Raw genomic sequence first — 25,750 nt, forward strand, 5'->3', positions numbered from 1 at the left:
AAGAATGAATGCGGGTTTTCATCCTGTTGTTGTGGTTCCTGTACTCTAGAGTTTGTGCTTCTAAACCTAATCTCATATTTACTATAGATCTCATATATTTTTGCCTTTATTATTGAAAATTGGTCCGTATAAGTGATGCCTAAAAATTCACATACGTTTTCTAAACCACTTTTTAATCCGTCTAATTTTAATCTAGGATAAAAAATTGTACCTAAACCATATAACAAAGGTAACTTAGACCAATATTTTTAAAATTTTTTTTCCATAGAATGAACAGGAACTCCTAAGATTGGGTCCTCCCTATATTCGTGAAATAAAATACTAATTCTTAAAAGTTCTCCTAAAGCTAAAGGTGATGTTGGGTAGTATGTTCCACTAAGTTTTAGAGTAACTTCATGAAACCTACCTAAAAATTGATACAAAACTTCGGCAATTTGCCAATCAAATTCATCTATATGTCCTACTCCTAATTTTGCACACATATAGTTTGTTATAGCATCCTTATAAGGGATGCATTGTTGAAGCATAATATAAGTTGAGTTCCATCTTATAGGCATATCTAACGCTAATGCTCTAGGAGGTATATTTAATGCTTGTAAAAACCTAAACCAATCTTCTTGTCTTTGGTTACTACCTTGAATCCATGCAAGACTATATCTAATTCTTTTAATGTGATTACCCATTTCTTTTAAACCGGATTTAACTATTAAATTGATTACATGACATGCACAACGTTGGTGGAAAATAGTACCGTCACCGAATAGACTTAAATCATTTTCAAAAAATTCAATTGCTTTTGTATTGGCACTAGCATTATCTAATGTTATAGCCATTACTTTATCTCTTAAACTAAATTCATCAATTACATTTAAAATCGTGTTATATATTAAATCTGCGCTATGTGATCCTAGAACACATTTAAAACCTAATATTCTCTTATCTAAATCAAATCCTTTAAAGTAATGTCCGGTTACAGCTAAATAATCTTTATGGGCAATGGCAGACCAAATATCTGCCGTTAACGCAACGCACCCGCTAGTCGAGTGTAAAAGGTTTATTAATGCATCTTTTTCTTTTTTAAATAATTTTAATAAATCTTTCCTAAGAGTAGTTTTTGAAGTGAACTGTGCATTAGGATTGTGTACAACCTTAATATATCGTTGCCAATTAGGATGCTCTACAAAACTAAGTGGTTGATCTAAAGCAGCTATCATTCGCGCAACTTCCATACGATCTTCTTGCGGATCGTATTTCCAAGTGGTTAGACCACCGGTTGCGCGATCAAAAGATAATTGTGTTTGGCGGAGTTCGGGTCCACTAGATTGGCTAAGCTTTTGAAGACACTTTTCAGAGTGTCGTCTCAAGTGTGTGGTGCCGTGAATAGTATCACCTTGTAATTTAGATAAACAATATTTACACTGAGCTATATGTTTAGTGTTACCTTCATTATCCACCTCGTCAATTATGTCGAAGTGATCCCAAACTGTCGAGGTACGCTTGCATTTTCTCCTGGAGGTTGCAACACTTGCCGACGCAGACGCAGTCGCACTCGCCGCCGCTTCTCCACGCCCACTATTGCGACCACGACCTCCACTACGTCCACCATGGCTTGGGTTAGTAGATTGCATTTGCTGCGTAACAAACTCATTAGTGGGAAATTGCCCTTCTTCTACATTGTGTTGGGCATCAACGGGAATACCACTATAACCAAAAGGATCCATTATAAAAAAATAAGATGAATTTGATAGACACTAGAGAGAGAGCTTTAGAAAAATTGTGAGAGAGATTGAGAGAACTTGAAAGAGATTGAGAGAGATTGAGAGAAATTGAGAGAGATTGAGAGGGATTGAGAGAGTTTGAGTGAGAAAAATATGTGGGGGGTGGGGGGTATTTATAGGGAAATTTTGGGATTAAAAAATGATTTTTTTAAAAAAAAAAGGGATAAACGGCTATTTTTTGAAATTCGGGCAGTCGGGCAGTCAGGCAACCTCGGGCAAGTCGGGTTTTCGGGCAAATTTCAAAAAACTAGCCGTTTTCGGGTATTCAGGCAACTCGGGCAGGTCAGGTTTTAGGCATAATTCGGGTAAAAATTCAAAAAACTAGCCGTTTTCGGGTATTCGGGCACCTCGGGCAGTTCGGGCAGGCGGGTTTCAAAAAACTAGCCGTTTTCGGGTATTCAGGCAACTCGGGCAGGTCAGGTTTTAGGCATAATTCGGGTAAAAATTCAAAAAACTAGCCGTTTTCGGGTATTCGGGCACCTCGGGCAGTTCGGGCAGGCGGGAAAAATTCGGGCAAAATTTTAAAAAATAGCCGTTTGAGTGATTCGGGCAGCGGGTTCGGGCATTTTTCGGGCACTTCGGGCACACCGAATTTTCGGGCATTTTTCGGGTCGGGCAATTCGGGCATGGTCAGAAAAATTCAAAAAAATCCCGGCGGATGGCGGTATACGGTGGTTAGACGGCGACTGGCAAGCGTGGACATGTTAAATTCGGGCTGCTCGAGCCCGAACCCGAAAATCTTGCTTGGGTGGGCAGGAAATGGGCTTGCCCGCCCGAGTCTGAAAAAATTCAAGCTTCAGGTAGCCCGCCGACCCGAAGTTCCAGCACTGATCAGGACGACACGCTATTAGAGTTAGCTAGATAAGTTAAGCAGGTTAGTTAGTTTGTTAAGTATATGTACAGCTCAGCAAGTTAGTTACATGGTTAAGTATATGTACAGCTCAGCAAGTTACAGCTTGCTCAGCAAGTTTGTTTCTATCCTGTATATATATCCTTTTGTATACCATTATTCAGTTGAATGAAACAGTTCAGTTTCATAATATGGTATCAGAGCGCTAATTCGTTGCTCATTATTTTTTCTCGATTCCATTGTTGTTCTTCTTTCACAAATTTGTTAAGTGTTATTCAATTTCACTCACAATTTGATCTTCTTCATCAACATTTTCTTCAAGATTGTTGAGTGTTCATTCATTTTCCCTTTTTGGTTGATTTTCTTCTTCAATTTCCATGAGAACTCCGAGATATGGCGATTCCACCTCCGCATCTGGCAAGTTCGCCATTGATGATCCTTTGAGTCCGTATTTCCTTCATCATTCTGACAGTCTTGGTCTTGTGCTTGTCTCGCAACAGTTGATTGGAGATAACTATGCCTCCTGGAGTCGAGCGATGATAATTGCTCTTTTGGTGAAGAACAAGCTCGGATTTATTGACGGATCCATTCAGAAACCTGAAGGTACTGATTTGAACCTCCTTCACTCATGGATCAGAAATAATAATGTTGTCATTTCATGGATTTTAAACTCTGTGTCGAAAGAGATTTCCGCTAGCATAATTTTTTTCTGAGTCTGCTTCTGAGATTTGGCTTGATCTTAAGGACCGATTTCAATAGAGTAATGGACCTAGAATCTTTCAGTTGCGTTGTGAATTGAAATATCATAATCAGAACCAAAATTCTGTTAGTGTGTATTTTACAAAACTGAAGACCATATGGGAGGAACTCAGCAATTATAGGCCAGTTTGTAATTGTGGAAAGTGTACCTGTGGGGGAGTCAAGCAACTTAATTTGTATTACCAAATGGAATATATCATGTCATTTCTCATGGGTTTACACGACTCTTTTTCTCAAGTCAGCGGCCAAATTCTATTAATGGATCCTATCCCGGCTATAAACAAAGTATTTTCTCTAATTTCTCAAGAAGAGGGTCAAAGGAATGTTAGCGCTTATACAAATGTTAGTGCTGATTCAGTCAACAATATGACCTTTGCTGCCAGGAGTGACGATTCCAAGAAGTTTACTAATGTTGATACTCTTAATTTTGGGGGGTATAGAGGTCAAAAGAAAGATAGACCGTTCTGTACTCACGGTAATTTTCATGGCCACACCATTCAGAAGTGCTACAAGCTTCATGGATACCCTCCTGGTTTCAAACCACGACAGAGGAATCCTCAGCAACCCAACAATAATCAAAATGTTATTGCCAATCAAATTTCTGATCAATCCAGTTCTGATGCTAAAAATTACCAAGGAAATGGGGGTATTGACAATTTCTTCCAAAATCTCAACAATAATCAATATCAATAACTGATGACAATGTTGTCTGATCACTTGGCTTCCTCGGTCAACATCAACAAGCAACAAGACGTTTCCACTGCTTCATATTCCACAGGTATATGCTCCTCTGTCTCACTAAATCCTATCTTTTCTTCCTCTAAGATATGGATAGTTGACTCGAGGGCTTCTAGGCACATTTGTTCAAATGCAAATGCGTTTATTTCTCTGAGTCCAATACAGAATTCTTCAATTACTTTGCCAAACCATACTAGTATCCCTGTCAGTTTCAGTGGTGATGTCAAATTGAATTCGAAGTTGATGCTCAGGAATGTTCTGTTTGTTCCACAGTTCAAGTTTAACTTGCTTTCTGTGAGTGCTCTTACAAGTGATACACAGTTTACAATTGAGTTCTTTCCTCATCACTTCATGATTCAGGACCTCAACAGCAGGAAGATGATTGTCAGGGGTGACAAGCTTGAAGATCTTTATGTTCTTGATGCGGGATTTTTGAGTACAAATTCTTCGGCATATGTCAATAATGTTTCTGTCAATGTTTGACATAATAGACTTGGCCATTTATTTTCCAAAAGATTAGACATTTTGAAAAATCATTTGAATTGTGACATTTCAAAGTTTAATAATGCCGACCCTTGTTATATATGCCCATTAGCTAAGCAACGAAGATTGTCTTTTGTTTCTCATAATCACATGTCTCAACTTCCATTTGATTTGATTCACTGTGACATTTGGGGACCACATCATGTGACTGCACATTCAGGACACATGTACTTCTTGACTCTAGTTGATGATTGCATTACTTGGGCATTTTTACTTAAGTACAAATCAGATGTGACTGCTATCATTCCCAAATTTTTCAATATGGTTTCCACTCAATTTAATGCTAAAATCAAGGGCTCCAGGTCTGATAATGCTAAAGAGTTGGTTTTTACTGATTTTTTTAATGAGAAAGGAGTGTTGCATCAGTTCTCTTGTGTTGACAAGCCACAACAGAATTCGGTGGTGGAAAGAAAACATCAACATTTGTTGAATATTGCTCGTGCTTTATATTTCCAATCACGGGTCCCTATTCAATTTTGGAATGAATGTGTTCTTACTGCAGCTTTCCTGATCAATAGAACACCATCTCCATTACTTAGACATCACACTCCTTATGAGGCTCTCTATAAGACTGCCATTGACTATTCATTTCTTCCGGGTTTTTGGTTGTCTTGCTTTTGCTTCTACTCTTTCTGCTCATCGCACAAAGTTTCAACCTAGAGCTCGGGTTTGTGTTTTTCTTGGTTATCCTGTTGGTGTGAAAGGCTATAAGTTGTATGATATTCAAACCAAGCAAGTGTTTGTCTCCAGGGATGTTGTCTTTCATAAGGAGGTTTTTCCCATTAATTCTGTTATTGCTAAGGATATCTTAGTTGATCCTTTCCCTGACCTAGTCCTGCCAATTCCATCTCTTGAGGTTCCCATTACCACTTCATCTTCATCCTCTTCAACTGTCCCATCTTCACCTCAGCCTGATGTTTCATCATCACCCGTTGTGGTTCCACTCAGAAAGTCTACAAGGGCTGTTAAACCTCCCTCTTATCTAAGAGAGTTTTACTGTAACTTGTTGTCTCACTGAGAACAGCCTACTTGTACCACTTTGTATCCATTATCTCGATATTTGTCCTATGATTCTTTTTCTTTGTCTCACCAAAATCTTGTCATGAATGTATCTTCTCAATTTGAACCTAGATTCTATCATCAAGCAGTTAAGTTCCCGCAATGGAGAGAGGCCATGAAAGCTGAGTTGGATGCAATGGAGTTCAACAATACTTGGTCGGTTGTTCCTTTACCAATAGGGAAACATACCATTGGCTGCAAATGGATATACAAAATAAAGTACAAATCTGATGGCTCTATTGAACGGTACAAAGCACGATTGGTTGCTAAGGGTTACACTCAACAAGAAGGTGTGGACTTTCTTGATACTTTCTCTCCTGTAGCCAAGCTAGTTACTGTGAAAGTGCTTTTAGCTCTTGCCACAAGTCAAGATTGGCATTTAGTACAATTAGATGTAAACAATGCCTTTCTTAATGGAGACTTATTTGAAGAAGTTTGTATGGATCTTCCCTTGGGTCTTGGTACTATGGGGGAGCGACTTGCACATGACAGGCCAATGGTTTGCAAGCTACACAAGTCGATCTATGGCCTTAAGCAAGCTTCAAGGCAATGGTATTCCAAATTTTCTCATGCACTCATTCAGTTTGGATTTGTTCAATCCAAATCTGATTATTCGTTGTTCACAAAAGGCTCAGGTTCCTCTTTTGTGGCATTACTGGTGTATGTGGATGATATTATCATCACAGGTCCTTGCACCACGGTCATAAATTCTTTAAAAAGCTTCCTCCAATGTCAGTTCAAACTCAAAGACTTAGGGGTTTTGAAGTATTTTCTTGGCCTGGAAATTGCAAGGTCTGTCAAAGGGCTTGTTTTCTCTCAAAGACAATATACCTTACAGTTACTTGAAGATGCAGGTTTTCTGGCTTGCAAACTTGTTTCAGTCCCTATGGATCCTAAGCTTCAGCTCAATGCCACTAATGGAGATCTTCTTACTGATGTGTCCCAGTATAGACGCATCATTGGTCGTCTCTTGTATCTCACACTTTCCCGTCCTGACATCACATTTGTTGTTCATAAACTAAGTCAGTTTTTAGCTCAGCCTCAGACACCTCATTTACAAGTTGTCCATCACCTTCTTCGGTATCTTAAAGCCACTCTTGGTCAAGGGTTGTTCTTTTCTTCCGCTTCTACCCTTCAACTCAAGGCATTCTCCGATGCTGACTGGGGTTCTTGTGTGGACTCAAGGAGGTCTGTTACCAGCTTCTATGTGTTTATAAGAGACTATTTGGTGTCTTGAAAAGCCAAGAAGTAGACAACCATTTCACGTTCTTCTGCTGAGGTAGAATATCGAGCTTTGGCTGCTACTGCTAGTGAGTTGGTTTGGCTCAGGCAATTGTTAAAGGATTTTTGTGTTGATATTTCTGCACTAGCTCTTCTTTTTTGTGACAATCAAGCTGCTCTGCATATTGCTTCTAATCTGATCTTTCATGAAAGGACTAAGCATATTGAGATTGATTGTCACTTTGTTCGCGATAAAGTTGCTGAAGGGTTCATCAGGCTTATGCCCATTCGTTCCCAATATCAACTTGCCGACATGTTTACCAAAGCTTTACCTGCTTCTTTGTTGTTTCCACTTTTATCCAAGATGGTTGTGCTTGATATTCACAGTCCATCTTGCGGGGAAGTATTAGAGTTAGCTAGAAAAGTTAAGCAAGTTAGTTTGTGAAGTATATGTACAGCTCAGGAAGTTAGTTAGATGGTTAAGTATATGTACAGCTGAGCAAGTTACAACTTGCTGAGCAAGTTTGTTTCTATCTTCTATATATATCCTTTTGTATACCATTATTCAGTTGAATGAAATAGTTCAGTTTCGTAATACACGCCGTTGTATCATTACAGTGACATGTCGTTTGCAATGAAAACGGAATGTCGTTTGAATACACATTTGCTGCTTTTTTCTAATGTTCTTCGAACGACATGTGGTATCTGGTATCCAAACGACATGACATTTGCATCGTACGGATAACCTACGCCGTGGTGCGCACACAGACATACCAGAGTCTCCTTATCCATATGATCCACTTTCGTTAAACAGACAGCTTCAGTGGCCCCAAGAACTCACTCAGAGCTCAACAATGGCGTCCTCTTCACTCACCTCCACTCTCACTCCTTCCTCTCCCTCACTTTCCTCCAAATCCACTTCTTCTTCTTCCGCCGTTATATCCTTCTCTCACAGCCTTAGGCCTTTCACTGCAAAATCGAACCTTCTCCTTCTCTCCAACAAGACCAGAACAGGACTTTCCGTCGTCAAAGCCCAGACTCTCGACTTCTCAGGCTCCTTCTTCGAGGGCGGGATCGTGTCGGACGAGGACCCGCCGTCGCCGCCCGGGCCGGGCCTAGCCGCCGTCGAGGACAAGGAGGAGCCCGAGTGCCCTCCTGGCCTCCGACAGTTCGAGACCATGGTCGTTCTCAGGCCCGACATGTCCGAGGAAGAGCGACTTGCCCTTACCCAGAAGTATGAAGAGGTAAAATATCTTTTTTTTTTTTTTTTAATTATTACATTGTGTTTAATTGCTTGGAAAATTCGACGAAAAAGAGGAATTTGTTTTTTAAGTTTTTTAATTTCATTGTTGGTGTCGTTTAAATCAATTTTCTGTTTAAAAAGCGACTTAATTTTTAGCGAGTTTAGGGGCTATCCTTCCTGATTTTAAAGTTTTAGGAGCTAAAACAAGGTTTTTGTTTTGGTAATTTAGGAACCAAATATTTGGGTTTATTCTATATGCATTTGTAGATAGATGTACACTGAGAATAACATTTAGTTGTGGGAACTGGGAACCAATAGTAACCTATGCGGTTTAACTTGTGTGGACAGAGATACATTGTTAGACTTAGAACAAAGATTATCTGGTGGGAATTGTGTTTTTGAAGTTATTTTATTTATTATATGCTTTGAAATTTGTTCTGATTTGATTTGACAATGGTAAAGAAAGGATGGGATAGTTTCTTGTATTATGCCGAATAGTGACCAGTTTGTCTAGTCGGTTTATTTTGCTACATTATGCCTTATTTGCTAAATTTTTGTGCCGAAAAATATGCTTTTCTTTTCCCATGTATCAATATAGTGCACAAACTGTATCTACTTAGGCACCGTATAATTTGTTGTTCTTTGTTATGTTCGACGATCCTTTGAAAAGTTTCTAGATTTCTACACTTGGAATCCTTATTTTGTGGTGGGATATACGTAGCCTGTGGTCTACTTTTCACAAATTGAGTAGCGAATTGTGTTACGTTATACTTTACGTGGTTAAAGCGTGAGAAATGAACATCAGTGATAGTTATTCTCTTGTTCCATGCTGCGAACCTAGCTAATGGAATTGGAGGCAAAAGTTGATTCTGGGGAAATTGCTAGACGGGGGTTTGTCTTAGTTGTCTCTTTCGATTGGAAAAGTCTTTTTGTTCTCCATACCTCCTCTCATGTTTGAATCTGGTATTCCATCTCCTCTGTGAGCATCAGCCAATAGTTTACAACGACATCCTGTTAAATTCAATGTGGAATCATTACAACATTTAGTTGGAAGAATGATGTGGAACTTACTTTACTCCAGCTCTTATGTTTTCCTTCTTTTGTGAAGGGCAAACTACCGTCTGTCATATCCAAACTGAGATAAATTTGTTGAGTGGGTGGAGCCTAAGTATTGCCATTATGCCCATCAAAATTTTAATAAGAATATTGGGGGCACCAGTTTCTGGGATTAGTTTATAGAAATATGTAGAGTCTGAGAGGCCTGAGATGTGTGATTCTTTTTTATCAGTGAAATTCTGCAGTGACTAAAAGTAGATGTAGCCTCATATTGAAAGTGAACCGCTATAAATCTTGTGTGTGCTTCATTGTTCTTCGATATTTTAATTTATTGCTCTCAACAGTAAGAATTACAGCATTCCCCAATAAAACCAAGCGGCAATATACCCTTTGCACGGTTCACCCAAATGTCCCTTGATTTTTGTTCAGAACGGATTTACAAGTTGTGTGTTTCTTGTCCACCGTATAACCACTTGGTTATTTGGTTAAACTCACTTATGAATTATCTTACATTTGTAATTCTAACTTTAGTTCTTTTGGTCAAGGTTGTGAAACTTGTTTGTAGGTCTTCCCTTGCCGAAGTTGAAACTTCTTTTTAAAGAGGGTTGTGTGCATAGTTAGAAACCGCACAAAAGACGTTAGGAAATTGTTGTCAAAGCAGCAAAAAATAAAGTTATGAACCTACACATACATGATACGTCTTAAATAACAAATTTTGGCATCTTCGCTAATGATCTGAATTTCGCAGTTGCTTGTTGCTGGAGGGGGCATGTACGTGGAGGTCTTCAACAGAGGAGTGATTCCACTGGCCTATAGCATTAAGAAGAAGAACAGAGCCGGTGAGACTAATACCTACTTGGACGGTATCTATCTCCTCTTCACCTACTTTACTAAACCCGAATCCATCGGACCTCTAGAAGAGATGCTGAAAGCTGACGATGATGTCATCCGATCAATGAGTTTGAAGATAAGGAAGAGGAAGTACTAGTTTAGTTCAATTCACTTGTGTAGCTTTCAGAGAGAGACAATTTTTGGAAAAGAGAAGTCACCTGTATGTACTGTGTAATATCATATGTTCTTGATCTGATTTTCATTCCCTTATAATTCATATTCAATTCGTTTTTGTAACATCTTTGAATTAATGAATAGGACAAAAACATGCAAAAATCATCAAGCTTGTCCTTGTTTCATGGTTTGATGGAAATGTATATTCATCTGAATAATAACCCGAACTGTAAGAGTAATCATGATCCACCCAAGTACAGAAGACTAATGGGTCAATCTCCAATTTCCCCTTCATGTCTTTTGGATCCTGTTTAATTCCACTATTTTCTGTTCTCCAAGGTTTCATATCTAGACAGTAAGATAATAATAATTAGATTGGAAGGAAATGACTATCGTTTTCTGTCCACTTTGTAACTAATATGTCAATGGTCTGAAGGTGACATTTGTCCTTTTAACAGTGGCACACTATTGGGGAACTTTTTTTTTCCTACGAATTGGCTCTTAATTATTTGGGATTTTCCTTCTGTAAGTTGGATAAGAAAAAGCTAGCTTTCTTCTCCCACTGCTAGGAAAGTGGCCAGAAAACTATATTGGTAAGGTAGAAAAAGAATTATAGTGGTGTTATTCTTGTGGGCGTGTCGTTCTCTCAAACGTTTCTCAAGGTAAAGGTATTGGAAATCACCAAAAAAAGATAAAGGTATTGGAAGAAGTTATGGTGCATCTTTTTTTTTTTTTTTTTTGGATGTACCATGTAGCCGAATTTTAGTTATTGGACGACGAAAAAGCGATTTGGGCCGTTGAAATGTAACTTTTTTTTAATAGCTGATATCGTTTTTTGTTTTCATCTTCTTTGGACGACGAAAAAACGATCTGGGCAGTTGAGATATAACTTTTTTTTTAAAAAAAAAATAGCTGATATCCTTTTTGTTTTCATCATCTAAGGCTGAAGATTAGGCTGCATGATGCACCCCAAAAATTTTGCATGTATCACAGTTTTCATGAGTAGAATTACATAAATATCAACCCAAGTTCTGTTCAATAGAGTAAAGTAAATGCTTTCTTTTCTGTATGCATTATGCTCGTTTCATTGTTAAAATTTGTACTTTACCAGTGCTTTTTGCTGCATTGTAGTTGGATCTTGCTTTCTGACGAGAACTGAAACCCAACTATATGATTTATTTATTTCTTTTTTCTCTTTTCTATTTGCCTGACAGGTTAGTCATCGTCCATTATGACAAAAGGATTAAAAAAAAAAGCCACAACATTAAAAGTTTTAAAAACAAGATGGATAAACAGATATGCAGGTTGTTTCGAAGTTAGAGATTTATGCATCAAATCCTTCTTGGAGAGCAATAACAAAGTAAGTGCATATTAGTAATTAGTTATTAATCATTAAAAAAAAAAAAAAAACCTTCTAGTTTTGAGCCTCTCTTTCTCCAACTTTGCTTGTAAGCAACTTTTACAAATTACATCATATTTCTCAGCCGCCACCTTTTACAAATCACTCATCTTTTCACTTGTCAAATACAGATTCCACAACTGCTAAAGAATTACTAGGAATTACTAGGAATATATAAGTTCATATATATATATGAGACATTTTTTGATAAATTAATATATTTAAATTTTTTGTCCGTTAAATTTATATAAGTTCACATAAAAATTAAAAAGTACGCAGATACAATGATTAGAAAAACTTAATTACGTACCAGAAAAATTTCCATAGAGAGGAAATGAGAATTGTTTTTTAATAGGTAGAGAATCTGTTTTGAGTGGTGAAGATTGAGATCTGATCCCATGTCCACTCTATGACAAAGTGCAGAAGAACTTTTCTTGATGATCCACCAACAATAGTAAGATCTCGTCAATTTCAGTAAGGGACATCACTCCAAATCAAACTGCACCCAGAGAAAAAGTAACAACAATAAAATCCAATAATAAAAAAAGTAACAACAGGAAAAAAATAAAAAAGATGGGGTAAAGTAAATATGTACCTTGTATGATCATAAAATAAATAAAATCACAACAAAAAGAAGAATAGAATAGTAAGGAACCTTGAAAGTTGGTCTGAAATTCTCTATTTCAAAGTTAGTGTTTGTCATGTTTAATTAAGTGGCCTAATTTAAATAATTAGTGAACTAATTAAAATAGCTCCATGCAGAAGAAAAAAGAGCATCACTAATCTGTTAAGTCTAATTAATCCTAATGAGATCTTAAAATGCAGTATTTAACGGCTAAATATCATGATCTGCAGAGCATCTTAAGGGCATGAATTTGCTAATGGGATTGCAATATTGGAAATGTGCTTTAAATATAAAAAACAGTCCAAGGCATGAATAAAACCATGTGGGCATGCCTAGGCCTCAGTAATGCTCTGTTGTCAATCCCTTGTTTATGTAATGATGAAAAGTTGAGAGTAAAAGCACCAATATCACTTTTTGGTAATGCCCGGAGGCTGGAGCCACCAAAAAAAAAAAAAAAAAAGATTTTTTCTTTTCCATTTTAGTGAGACAAAGGGTGGTCTAAATAACTTCTTGTGGGAATTCTATCTATCATTTCCAACAAAGCATAAGTTCCTTGATTATATTTTAAATAAATAATAGAAAAAAGATTCTTCAAGATTTGCTTAGAATAGCCTACTTGGGATGGCTTGTAAATATTATATGTCACACTTAATTGTCATCACTACTTTGTTTCAGTATGTACTATGGTGTTGTACTATTTCATTTCCCACTGCATTAGAGTGCATGATTAGACCCAAAAAAAAAAAAGAGAATGGTAAATTTATAACTAAGAAGAGAAGATTTACATGATCTAAAGCAATAACAACAGTCTGCAAAACCATTGCTGAGGAAGCATGCCTAATCATACATATGGGCCTCAATGTTCTTGATGGACAAAGGTATGTATTAGTACATGCTAGAAATGTAGATCTTTTTGAAGGGTTTTTGTTAGGTCTTTGACCTGCCAACTTAACTATTGATTGGATCCAATAGCAAAAGTTCCATCTCTCATCTCAAGAAAAGAAAACGTAGTCGTTAGATTTTCATCAAGTTATGTTAAATTATCTTATTTTCTTCTAATATAATATGTTTCTAATGTGATTTAATGTTTTAAATCTGTATTTTACCAATGTAACAGAATTGTTTGAGAAAAGGACAATTATAACAGTTAGCGAAAGAAGCAAAGTTGCAGTAAGTTAGAAAGTTCATCAGTTGCTTTTTCATAACATATCTACCAAAACAATCACTCATTACTTATCATCCAAGTAATGAATTGAGCAGTTTGAGCAACATTCTGATCTTAGCATTGGGAGGATATTTGATGATGATGTTTGGGCCCATGGTTGGAGAACGAAGACAAATGGGCCTCAGTGCAAGATGAGGGGCCCATGCTTTAGTGGAGAGAGATGGGCTTGTCCCATCATTGAAAAAGAGGGAATATATACCATCATGTAATTTTATTTCCAACGCTCATTGTTGCCGGCTTTCTATTTTATTAGCAACAAAGTTAACATTATTAATATGCTCTTTCCCCAATCTAAAACGAATGATTAAGTATCCCTCACACCCTCTTTTCAGACCATTATGGAAATATAAAACATAAATTAATAAAAATCTTCTCATCTGCCTTTTTTTTTAATTAATTAAGTAGCACTTCTTCTTCTTCACAATCCCAGAGGCAAAAGTTTAAGGTTTATTTCTTTATTCCCCACCCTTCAAAAGAACATTTTATTTTCCCTCCTCTCTCTCTCTCTCTCTCTCTCTCTCTCTCTCTCTCTCTCTCTCTCTCTCTCTCTCTCTCTCTCTCTCTCTCTCTCAATAACCAAGAGAGGTTATCTAATCTCTCACTCCCCATAATCACAGTGAATAAGGGCCTTTCCAAATCTCCTATCATCTCTTTTTGGGCAAAGTAATCTCTAGTTTGTCTCTCTGAAACTATCTCATCACAAAGTTCTAGGTCTCCACGAAAAAAACAGCACTCAACTTTGCCCTTTGTACTTGTTCTACATATATACATATACATACATATATATATATATATATAAGAGGAACAAAAATCTGCTTGAGTAGTACTGTATCTCTAGTACTGATCATCATCATCAACATCATGGGTGTTCCTCAATCTCCAACTCCTCCTCACCTTTATCCACAAGCACTTCAACTAAAGCTTTATCAGGCCTTCATATTCTCAATTCCTATCCTCTTCTCCATCATTCTCTTTCTCTTGTTTTACTTGTTTTATCTTAAAAGAAGGGCTTCCAACAGTACTAGTATTTCTTTCCCTCCACTCCCACGTCCAAGAAGATCTCATCAAACTACTACATATGTTTCCTCGGTAATAGTAATACCTCTCTCTCTCTCTCTCTCTCTCTCTCTCTCTTGTTTTGTGTTAATATAGGCATATAAGTATATTGTGCATGCAAAACAAAAGTAGAAACAAAAAGATCAGCAGTCAGTCTTTCATAACATATATGCACATGTGACATGTATATGCATGTATGAGTATATAGATAGATAGATATATACATATATTTATATATATTCTATGCATATATATCGTGCATATTCCTCAATTGTGTACATTTCACTTGCTGATCAACTTTAAATATCATACATGCATGCTTATATATACAGCAGCTTAATTATTAATTTACATAACTCCGTTGATGAGGAACAAGAAGAATACACATACAAAAGGAGTTTTAAGTTTAAATTCCTAATATTTTATAATAGGTTTAGTAAGTTTTCTCAAAACTATTTCAGTAAGTTTCATATTAGCGAGAATTAGATAGTTTCAATTATTTGTTAGCTTACTTTTCTTGTTATTTACTTCCCATAAATTGGGTAGAGTTTGTCATTGTAATTGAGACTTGATTAATTAATGAAATTGAATATTCAGCTTCTCTCTTTTGTCTAATTTTATTTTTGTACCTATATATTGTGTATAGCCTTGTCAGTTTGATTTGAAGGTGGAGCTCAAAGATGAGCTTCCGATAGTTTTATTTGATGAGGAATTGAGGAAAAGGGATTCTCAGTAAGTTATTCTTTCTAATTTCTTTAATGTTCCACTTTCCAATATTCTTTCCCATTTACTTTTGGTGCTCAAAAAGTTTGTTTTTACGGTCTTTTTTTTGGAAACATTACCGTGGTCCATTATCAATCATGCCCTACATACATGTGCACAAAATAGTGTCACACACACACATATATATATATATATATATATATATCACAAAACGCCGGGTGGAAGTTGAAAAGGGCTAGTTTCAATGAAAAATATATATTTGACCACTAAGAAAAAGTTGATTTTCCACCATGAACTCCTAGACCCTTATCAGGGGACTACACAGAAAATTCCCCAAGATCTTGTTGGGACTTATTCTTTTGCAACCAGTGATGGTCCTTAAAGAAGTAGCTAGTTAGGCACAACTTATCATGTTCTTTTCCACATGTCCGAATCTTTCATGACATCCACTATTTTCTATTAAAAAAAAAGTGGGATTTTGAGAGACAGCGATAAGGAAGTAGATATGTTAGAAATGACATCTAGGGAGGTGACAAACATTAATAAAGTTGAAAAATAAAAATTAATACATGATTTGTGTACATCAACTTTTCAAGATTCTTCAATTGAAGTGTTTTAGTTTGTGTCAAGTCCTACTCAAGTGGATAAGGAGAAAATAATGAAATCACTGCATTTTGTGCTTGTTTGGCCAATACTTTTCAGGAGTTTTTGCTTTGTGTTTTCGTTTGATAGTAGAATTCTTATCTTCAGAGCTTTCTACGTCAGAAATGACCTACCAATAGTGCATTTTTTTCAATTTTTTACGAGTCAAAATAACATCAATAAAAAATAATCTGATCTTGCATATTCAACGGTTGCAAACATAGCTCTATTGGTAGGTATTTTTAAGCAACGAATACTATTCTCCAACTTTTCACTTACATTGCCAAATTGACAAGCTAATTAACGATAGGATTTGTTAATTGATTATTGGATCAGATGCTGTGTTTGCTTGGGAGAGTTTGTGGTGAAAGAGGAGTTGCTCCAAGTCCCATCATGCAAACACATTTTCCACATAGACTGCATACATCTTTGGCTGCACACAAACACAACTTGCCCACTTTGTAGATGCTCAGTCCTTCCCGCTGCACCCAAACTCGACGTTCACCCTTATCCGATGCCCCCGCCGCCTAGCATCATCTCCGAGCCACCCGCACCGTCAGGTAGTGGTACCAGGTTATCTCAGTTGTCCAATCATTCCGACATTGAGAGTACGATGCCGATTTCCGAGCCAGGATCAGTTGTTATCTATGTCCAAACACATGCACATGAGGCAAATTGACATGTTTTTTGTGTTTTTTTTTTGGAATAATTGAGAAGGCATTAATTTCTTTGCTGCATGAATGCCTGTACGAAATGAGTATTAGACAACATCTTTTCTTGCTACAATTTTCGCCGGCAACCTATCCGATTCCGGGGGTATTCAGTTTTGTAGATCACAGATCCTTCATCTAAATATGTCTGCAAAGTCAGATATTGAAAATGAATGTCATCTCTTATTGTCTATTACATCAGATCTTGTAAATAGTAATTTGTCCTTTCCTTTTTTTTTTTTTTTTTTTTTTTTTTTTTTTTTTTTTCTTGTTTTCTTGCTGTATAAGTGGAAGTTTCATCAAACCCCTATTAGCTTCTACACCTCTGGTAGCAACCTCCGAAGACATGAACAAAGTATCAATGGCGAAACCAGACTACCAACTATTGGTTCAGTATATATTACACAAACACACACACTATATACATACATACATATATACACACACACGCGCGCGCGCGCGCGCATACATACATACATATGTATCATGTATATTAATTTCTATTATTCTTATTATTTTAATTTTTAGAAAGGAAATATAGAAAAATAAGAAAGAGCAAAGCTTCTCAACTTAATTCCTTGGAGGCTAAAGGTAGCAGCTTTATAAATAGTCCAACGTGTGTGTGTGTGTGTGTGTAAAATGTCTCTCTTTAATGAGTGATCACGATGAATAATATCACACTCCAAACCCAAAGATTTCCTTGGTCATGTTTGTTACTTTGCTTATGATCTTCAACTATTTTAATGATCATTTTGACTAATGGATAGGGATCTTCAAGAGTTAATGCACGCAAATCTTCAAGTACTAAAATGTTTTTCTGTTTTCCGGTGAAAAAAAAGAAAAAGGTTCTTTCTTTGATAATGTACCTTTATCAAAACACCACATCTACCAGTATTAATGCAATTCTTGTCCATTGGTTATCTCAGAAAGGAGATATTTATTTAGTTATTATTATTATTATTATTATTATTATTATTAATTAGCTCACTAGTATCCAAATCAATATATATATATATATACACACACACACACACACACACAAATATCTAGCCCCATTAGCTCACTAGTATCCAAATCAATATATATATATATACACACACACACACACACACACAAATATCTAGCCCCTCAATCAATGCTGCTCATTAATTGATGTAATTTCCAGATAAATGATGTGAAGGTGAAAATTACTCATTCTGTGGGAGGAATTGAGAATACATGTCCTTGTGATAGAATTTTTATGAGAACAAAGAGATGACTGAAAAATCTACACAAAAATGTGTATGTAATTTTGGCGTTCAATTCACAATGATGTTTTTAAAATAATAAAAAAGGTAAATAAATAAATGGACTTTAATACTTTTACTTCTGTTGACGGCAAAAAATGACCATCTTCAGAGGAACCGAACCTCTAGATTCAGATCCGATTCTAAAAGATTAGAATACCATCAACGAATTAATTAAAGTGAAAATAAAGAGATAATTCAAGAATTTAGAGTGATTCGACCCAATATGGCCCACATCCACTATGATTTTCATTAAATTTCTGAGATTAATACATGAATTCTCTCTTACATGCTCTCTTTACATTCATGGTAAGTAAGGAAAAGAAAATAAAGTCTCTTCTGAGAGTGAGAGTTCGAACCTCTCACTCGTCTCCTCTTTTTGTATTTATAGGTCATTTCTCTTGAGTAACCGTCCCCCGTAGGTGTAATTGTCCAACCCACGTTTTCCTTTCCATTCTTCTCATTTCCTTCCATATGTGACCTCTTGCCTCCCTCATTTGTAATCCATACCTCGTGGGATTACTGACATTGTGATTTCCTTATTCCCCAAGTGAAAGAGTTAGTGATTTCCAGGCTCCTCCTCGGATCCAAATTCTCTATTTCCTGTCCACATGTAGCATGACGGTTACTCGAGCATATCCTCATAAACTGGATGATGTAGGATGGTTGATGAGGTAGCAACAACTAAACAATCACTTAACCAACTAATTTCCAGTCGCTATCATTACTGCCCACCCAAAAGACACCTTGTCCTAAAGGTGTATGTTAAGAAATCACAACCGTGTGACTCCACTCCCTTCTTATGTTGATGAGCTTGGATCTTGGAACGACGAATGGGATGTTTTGTACAGAACTTGCTTCAAATTTTCCTGTTGACTTCTTAATTTTTCCTACTTCACACCTTTTTTTGCAGCAACGATTGAGAACCATTTGGGAGTCAACGTAGCCAATCAGCTCATCCCAAGAATCATCATTGTAACAGTGTAAGACGTGGCTAGTCATCTCAAATAGGTCAAGTACCACAAACATATGCCTGCGACCACCTTTATCTTGTTGCAGCATATGCTCCACCTTTTTCAAGAAAAAGCTTTCTTTAACTCCTCGTTCTTGTTCAACAGATGAAGAAGCTACAATGACTTGGCCCTTTCATTCCACAATTCTTCAAGCCCATCGTCTTTATTTTCGAGTGGAGAATCCTCTTCATCTGCAACACCTTTGTTCGCCTTTCCCATCGGCAAACCAATTTTCCAAGATGCAACAAACACCTCAAATTTTTGTCTGCAATTAGCCATGGTAGCATCTTGTTGATTATCTACGAATTTCTCATGTAAGGGCTTTTCTTCCATTGATCGAAAGTGCGTTAGTAGACGAGCCTTGAATTCATTCCAACTAAAAAATGGTTGAGGGTTGTCCTCCCATTGATACCAAGTCAATTCATCGCCCTCCATAGCCACTCCGGATGCCAAGAGTTTTTCACAATCAGAATATCCGTTAACTGCAAAAAATCTTCTGCTCCAAATATCCAGCCATCCGGGTCTTTGCCAATGAACACCGACATCTCCAACCCACATTGTCGCCGACTCAATACTTCATCAAGAACATTGTCTGCCACATTTCTTTCCCTGAGCAAATTCTTTGGATTGACTACGTGTCCAAATCGCAAAACCCCAACTCTCTCACTCTGATCAGATTGCAAAACCCAATCTCCCTCACGCAAATCACATCGTGAAACCCCTATTTCTACACCCAATTCCACCTTAGTCATACTGATCTTTGTAGACCCAGCTCTAATCTCTCTAGACTTTACATTAGACATCCCTGTCCCCCCCACTAATGTTGGAATTTGCGCTGAAAGTCCCTGTCTCAACTCCAATCTTGCTAATATGGTTAGGCCCAGCCCCAAGCATGCTGGAATTAGTGCTGAAAATTTGGGCTGGGTCAGACGGGGCGGCCTGAAGCCCGTTACTGTGGGCCCGGGGCTCGGCCCAAATCCGTACAAGCCCGAGTCCGGCCCGGCCCAAGTGTAGGGCCGGGCTGGGCCGTAATTCCAGGCCCGCAGGCGGCCCGAGCCCGGCCCGGAGAGCCCAAATAGCCTGAATTTTGTTTTTTTTTGGGTCTTTCGGCCTAAGGCCTAGGCTGCCCAATTTTTTTTTCTTTTTTGGGTCTTTTGGCCCAAGGCCAAGCCTGCCCAACGGTAATATTATCGTTGGGTGGGCTGACTCATAGCCTTCTTGGCAGAGGGCTGCAGGCTGCAGCCCTCTGCAAAAATTTTTTATTTTTTGGGCCAAGGCCCAAGGCCAAGCCCTACCCAACGGTAATATTACCATTGGGTGGACTGACTCATTGCCGTGAGGCAGTGAGTCTAATGGCCTTCTTGGCAGAGGGCTGTAGGTTGCAGCCCTCTGTCAAAATTTTTTTTTATATATATTTTTTTTTTATTTTTTTGGGCCAACGGCCCAAAGCCAAGCCTACCCAATGGTAATATTACCGTTGGGTGGGCTGACTCACTGCCGTGAGGCAGTGAGTCTAATGGGTAATGGCCTTCTTGGCAGAGGGCTGCAGGTTGCAGCCCTCTACCAAATTTTTTTATTTTTTATTTTTTATTTTATTTTTTTAGGCCAAGGGTCCAAAGCCAAGCCTACCCAATGGTAATATTACCATTGGGTGGGCTGACTCACTGCTGTGAGGCAGTGAGTCTAATAGCTTGGCAGAGGGTCTGCCAAATTTTTTTTATTTTTTATTTTTTTGGGCCAAGGGCCCAAAGCCAAGCCTACCCAACGGTAATATTATCGTTGGGTCGGATGACTCATTGCCATGAGGCAGTGAGTTTTATAGCTTGGCAAAGGGTTGCAGGCTGCAGCCTTTTGCCAAATTTTTTTTTTTTTCATTTTTTTTCTCCCTTTAAAATTTTTAAATCTTGTCTATAAATACTCCCTCTATTAATCCATTTTTTTCATACAACACAATTTTCACTCTCTCTATTCTCTTCTCATTCTCTAATTTTTTCTCAACTCTCAATTCTCACTCATTAATTCTCTCAATTTTGTTATTTCATTTTTGTTCAAAAAAAAAAGTTTGTGATTCTCTAATCTCTACTCTAGTCTCTACTTCAATAGAAAATGGAACTAAATATGTATAGGTATGGTCTTGATGGTGTTGACTACTATGGAGTGGATGATCAAGACATTAAGGAAGCAACAATTCAACAAATGGAGACGGGTGACCAGGGAGACGGGTGACCAAGTAGGTGACATGCCACAAAATATCAATATTTAACCGAATCAACCCTCAGAAATGCCGACGGGCTCAAGTGGTTCAACATCATCAACGACAACAAAACATTCGAGACAACGTGCAGAATGTTAGAAATACTTCACTACACAAGAGAAAATTGACTCTGGAGGTAAGAAAATAAAATTAGCTACATGTATATATTGTAAAAAAGTGTTGACAGCAAATTCTATGAGTGAAACTCGACACTTGAGAGATCACGGAGTTAAATGCGCTAGACTACATCAAGCCAGGACGGAGCCTACACAAACTCAACTTCAATTAAACCCAGATGGTTCGGTAAGTACTTGGTCCTATAATCCTCAAGTTGCTAGGGAATCTTTATGTCGATTTATTTCTGCTTTAGATTTACCTATTAACCTTGGTGATAACCCACATTATGAAGCGCATATTCAACGTGCATATTGTCCTCAATTTCAAAAAGTTTCTAGAACTACTACTAGGAGTGATATGATTACATACTATGAGAAAATGCGTCTTGCATTAATAGCTGAAATAGGTGCATTAAAATTTTCAATTGCATTAACCTCTGATATTTGGAGTGGTAGGGAGAATCAAGATTATTTGAGCGTAGTTGCACATTATTTAGACTCTAAATGGAATATGCAAAAAAGAATTATTAGTTTTAGACTTATTGATTGTTCACATAATGCCGACAATATTGTTAAGAGACTTGTTAGTGTTATCAAGATTTTGGTATACGAGACCGCATTATCTCTATCACCTTAGATAATGCTACAACTAATGCAAGGGCGATATCAATGTTGGAGGGACTTATAAACTCGTATAGTGGTGGAGTTTTACTTCATCAAAGGTGTGCATGCCATATAATTAACCTCATTGTCAAATCAGGTATGCATATGGTAAGTTCTACAATTGATAATATTCGAAATGCCATTTCTTGGATTCATAATTCAAACCCCCGTATTGCTGAGTGTAAGAGGTATTATAAAGCAGAAGGTATGAAGCCTAGAAAGTTTGGTCTTGACATGCCTGTTAGGTGGAATTCAACATATATGATGTTGAAGAGTACTTTGCCATATAAAAATATTATCACTATTATTTTCAATACAAAAATAGGCAAAACAATGTTGCAAGAAAATGATTGGTTTATTTGCGAACGATTTGTGTAAAAAAAAGTTTAGGAAATATTGGTATGAAATTCCTCTGTTGTATTGTTTAGCAATTATTTTGGATCCTAGAGTAAAATTATCCGGTCTTGGAAATGTTCTTTCTCATATCGGTGGCCAGTTGGATATAGATTATACTTCACAGGTTGTTAACACACGTGAGAAGTTATTTGAGATTTATGCAATTTACGAGAACAAGTTCGGTAACTTGAGAACTTAACAAACGCAACAAGATCAGCCGGCCCGCTCAAAAAAGAAGTTTTGGAATTTTATATCTTCTCATCGTGGTGGCTCTAGTTCATCATCAATTGCGACTCCGAGTGTCATGCCACCACCATCAACACCAACGACGACACAATATAGGGAGCTCAACAGATACCTTGAGACATAATTCTCGGTGATAGATGGTGCTGATAATGATGACAATTTCTAAATTTTGGCATGGTGGAGGCTACAAGGTGTAAGATTTCCAATACTTTCAATATTAACACGTGATATCTTGACTATTCCAGTATCAACAGTGTCTTCAGAGTCTGCCTTTAGCATAGCTAGGAGGATAATTGAAAAACGAAGGACTTCGTTAACTCCAGAAATGGTTGAGGTGCTAATATGTCTAAAATATTAGAAAAATGCTTCTTTGCGAATGCAACACACAGCCGAAGACAGCGATTTAATGGATCAATTTCAAAACTTATACATTGACGATGATGTTTATGATGTGGGGAGTAGTGTAGCAGGCAGTTAGATATTATTGTTTCTTAATATAAATTGTAATTGTAAAAATAATAATGCACTCTTTTTTCCTTACCAAGGTTTTATCCCAATGGGTTTTTCTTGGTAAGGTTTTTAATGAGGTAGTTATAAATACATAAATAAAGTCTTATTTCATTATTATTTTACAATATTCACTATTTATTATAAATTTCGTTATATTTTTTTAATATTTTATAAATCATGCTCGGGCCGGCCCGGCCCGCCCCTCGGCCCGTCAGGCCTTAGGGCCGGGCTGGGCCTATATAAAATTATTTAGGGTCGGGCCGGGCCGGCCCGAACTAATCAACAGACTCAATCCTAATTGGGCCGAAATTGGAAGACCTAGCATAAATCTCTCTAATCTTGTCCCGTCACAGATCGGGTTGATTCTCGTCAATTCGTAACTCGTCATCGTGTGAAACCCTAGGGTTGAATAGGTCCCCACCTAAGCCCAATACAACTCTGCCCACACCAAGATCACGGGAGCCAGCCAAATCTAGGTCTAGTTCTCTGACCCGGCCTGCCTTAGGTGGGTTCAGATCAGGGTAAGCTTCCCACTCCAAATCAGGCAGCCAAACAAGCCTCCCCCTCTGCCTTTCCATGTCTGCCAGCCCCCTCTATACCCTCCCGACCTCTGGTTTTCGTCCAACTCTAACCCATTTGTGATTTGCACCCCACAGCGCCGCTACCCACCGTTCTGGCCTTCAAGTCCCGCAATCAAGTGGATCTGGTTGAACTCTATCTCCCTTCACCCATCTTCTTCGTCAGCTGATAGCCCAACCCCCGGCACCCCTCTACGCGTGGCTAGTAAACTTCAGCCAATCTTCTGTCACCAGCCTGCGCGTCCCAAAGCGGTTCCACATGATTTCAGCCTGCAGCTCTAAGTCTGAAAACGTTATTCTTTTCTCCGGGCAGATTTGCCTCCTCATGCGCCCACTGGTAGCTCTCCGCTGCCCTCCCATCGTCGATATGCTCTCCATGGCACAAATACAGATTGATTTAGACTCCATGACGTGGACCTAAAGGATTCTAGTCGAATCCTAACTCCCGCCACCCCTGAGTACTGCCCGTGCCAAATACGGTACCAATCCCCCCTTCTCGTCACGGATTTGGGACCCCAAGCCCCAACTGGCGCCGATTTGTTTTTCCCGTCACAGATCGGGTTGATTCTCGTTAATTCGTAACTCGTCGTCATGTGAAACCCTAGGGTTGAGAGGTCTTTAGTCTCAAGATTTGGGAAAATCTTCTTCCTTTAGATTCACCATCGCTCGTCACTTTATCACTGGACTGCTTTGAAACAAAAACTCAATCGGTATTTTCAGTCTCCTCTGTCGACTTCTCCCGTCGTTTCACCACCGTCGCAGGCTCACCGTGCTTGCTCGACCCATCCCTATTGTGGCCAAGTCCGCAATCGAAGATCGCGACCTTAACGTCTGTAACATCGTTGGTCATCATTTTCTCATCTGGTGCCAAAATAGGCGTCGTCATCGTCATCCCTTAGTCGTAAATCGTTGCTGTAACGGTACAAAATATCCAGAATCATCTTCAGCTTTTCCTCCATATTTGTCAAACTCTTTCCCACATTCACCATTTCTGTTGCTCTTTCCATTATTATTATTATTATTATTATTATTTACCTGTCTTGCCCTAGAATCGATGCTCTGATACCATTTGATAAGAATCAAGAAATTTTATTATTGAAAACAAGACCGAAACATGATTACAAGATAGATTCATAAACTTTCGAGAGGTCTGCTAGCTCTCCCAAAAGGTTTCTCCAAATTCACACTCATTAAATCCCCTTATTCCCTGACTAGTAACCTTTCCCTTTTATAATATTAACCTTTCTAACAAACTGCTAAAGAAAATACTAACAAGTAGCAACAACTAAACAATCACTTAACTAACTAACTTCCAATCCTTATCATTTTCCTCATTTCTCACGTGGGAAAGTAAGGTGGGAGGCTAGGCTTATTTTAATTCACCCTACTCCAAGGCAACCATCTCAGGGTATCGAGCTTGAGGTATAATGAGCTCAAGGTATTTAGCTTAAGGCATTGAGCTTCAGGTACTTCGCCTTGAGCTCAAGGTATTAAGCGCAAATCCAGACTTTTAGTTTCGAGGTGGACTTTGTGAGACGTTTTAGATTCAGGGAAACATCTTAGCATAGCATTATTCGATGTACTCCTTCTCACTTAACTCCTTAAGGACTTCTTTGAACACCTCCTTGAGGACCTCCTCGAAGGCCTCCTTACTTACCTCTCTAAGGCACTCTCCTTCACTTTCCTCCTTGAAGAGCTCATCACTTACCTCTCTGAGGTACTCCTTCTCACTTACCTCCTTGAGGACCTCTTTGAAGACTTCCTTAAGGACCTCCTCATTTACCTCTCTAAGGTACTCCTTAAAGACCTCCTTAAGGACCTCGTCACTTACCTCTCTGAGGTACTCCTTCTCACTTACCTCCTTAAGGACCCCCTTAAGGTATTAGGCTTAACTTACTTAGCTCAACATACCTAGCTTAAGGTACCAAACTCAAAAAATACCGAGCTCAACTTATCAAGCTCAATTTGAGCTACAAGTTATGATGTATCATACGTGGAATGCCATGTTAGACTTGTGAAAAATTATGGTATAACAACTTCATTTAAATAAAAAAAA

General features: G+C 38.0%; 2 protein-coding genes across 2 annotated transcripts; both read left to right on the forward strand.

Annotated features, from left to right (window-relative positions):
* The first annotated feature begins 7,763 nt into the window (after window positions 1–7,763).
* On the forward strand, window positions 7,764–10,509 carry LOC21391227 (30S ribosomal protein S6 alpha, chloroplastic). Its single transcript, XM_010108973.2, has 2 exons — window positions 7,764–8,192; window positions 9,996–10,509. Exons 1-2 carry the CDS (start codon window positions 7,803–7,805, stop codon window positions 10,233–10,235), a joined length of 630 nt encoding a protein of 209 aa, XP_010107275.1. The 5' UTR covers window positions 7,764–7,802; the 3' UTR covers window positions 10,236–10,509.
* A 3,826-nt stretch (window positions 10,510–14,335) lies between these two features.
* On the forward strand, window positions 14,336–16,713 carry LOC21391228 (probable E3 ubiquitin-protein ligase RHA4A). The gene is made up of 3 exons (XM_010108974.2): window positions 14,336–14,590; window positions 15,204–15,289; window positions 16,259–16,713. The coding sequence occupies exons 1-3, from the start codon at window positions 14,363–14,365 to the stop codon at window positions 16,599–16,601; spliced, it is 657 nt and encodes a 218-aa protein (XP_010107276.1). The 5' UTR covers window positions 14,336–14,362; the 3' UTR covers window positions 16,602–16,713.
* Window positions 16,714–25,750: the final 9,037 nt, after the last annotated feature.

This window comes from Morus notabilis, unplaced genomic scaffold (assembly GCF_000414095.1).
Source record: "Morus notabilis unplaced genomic scaffold, ASM41409v2 Scaffold207, whole genome shotgun sequence".
NCBI lineage: Eukaryota > Viridiplantae > Streptophyta > Magnoliopsida > Rosales > Moraceae > Morus > Morus notabilis.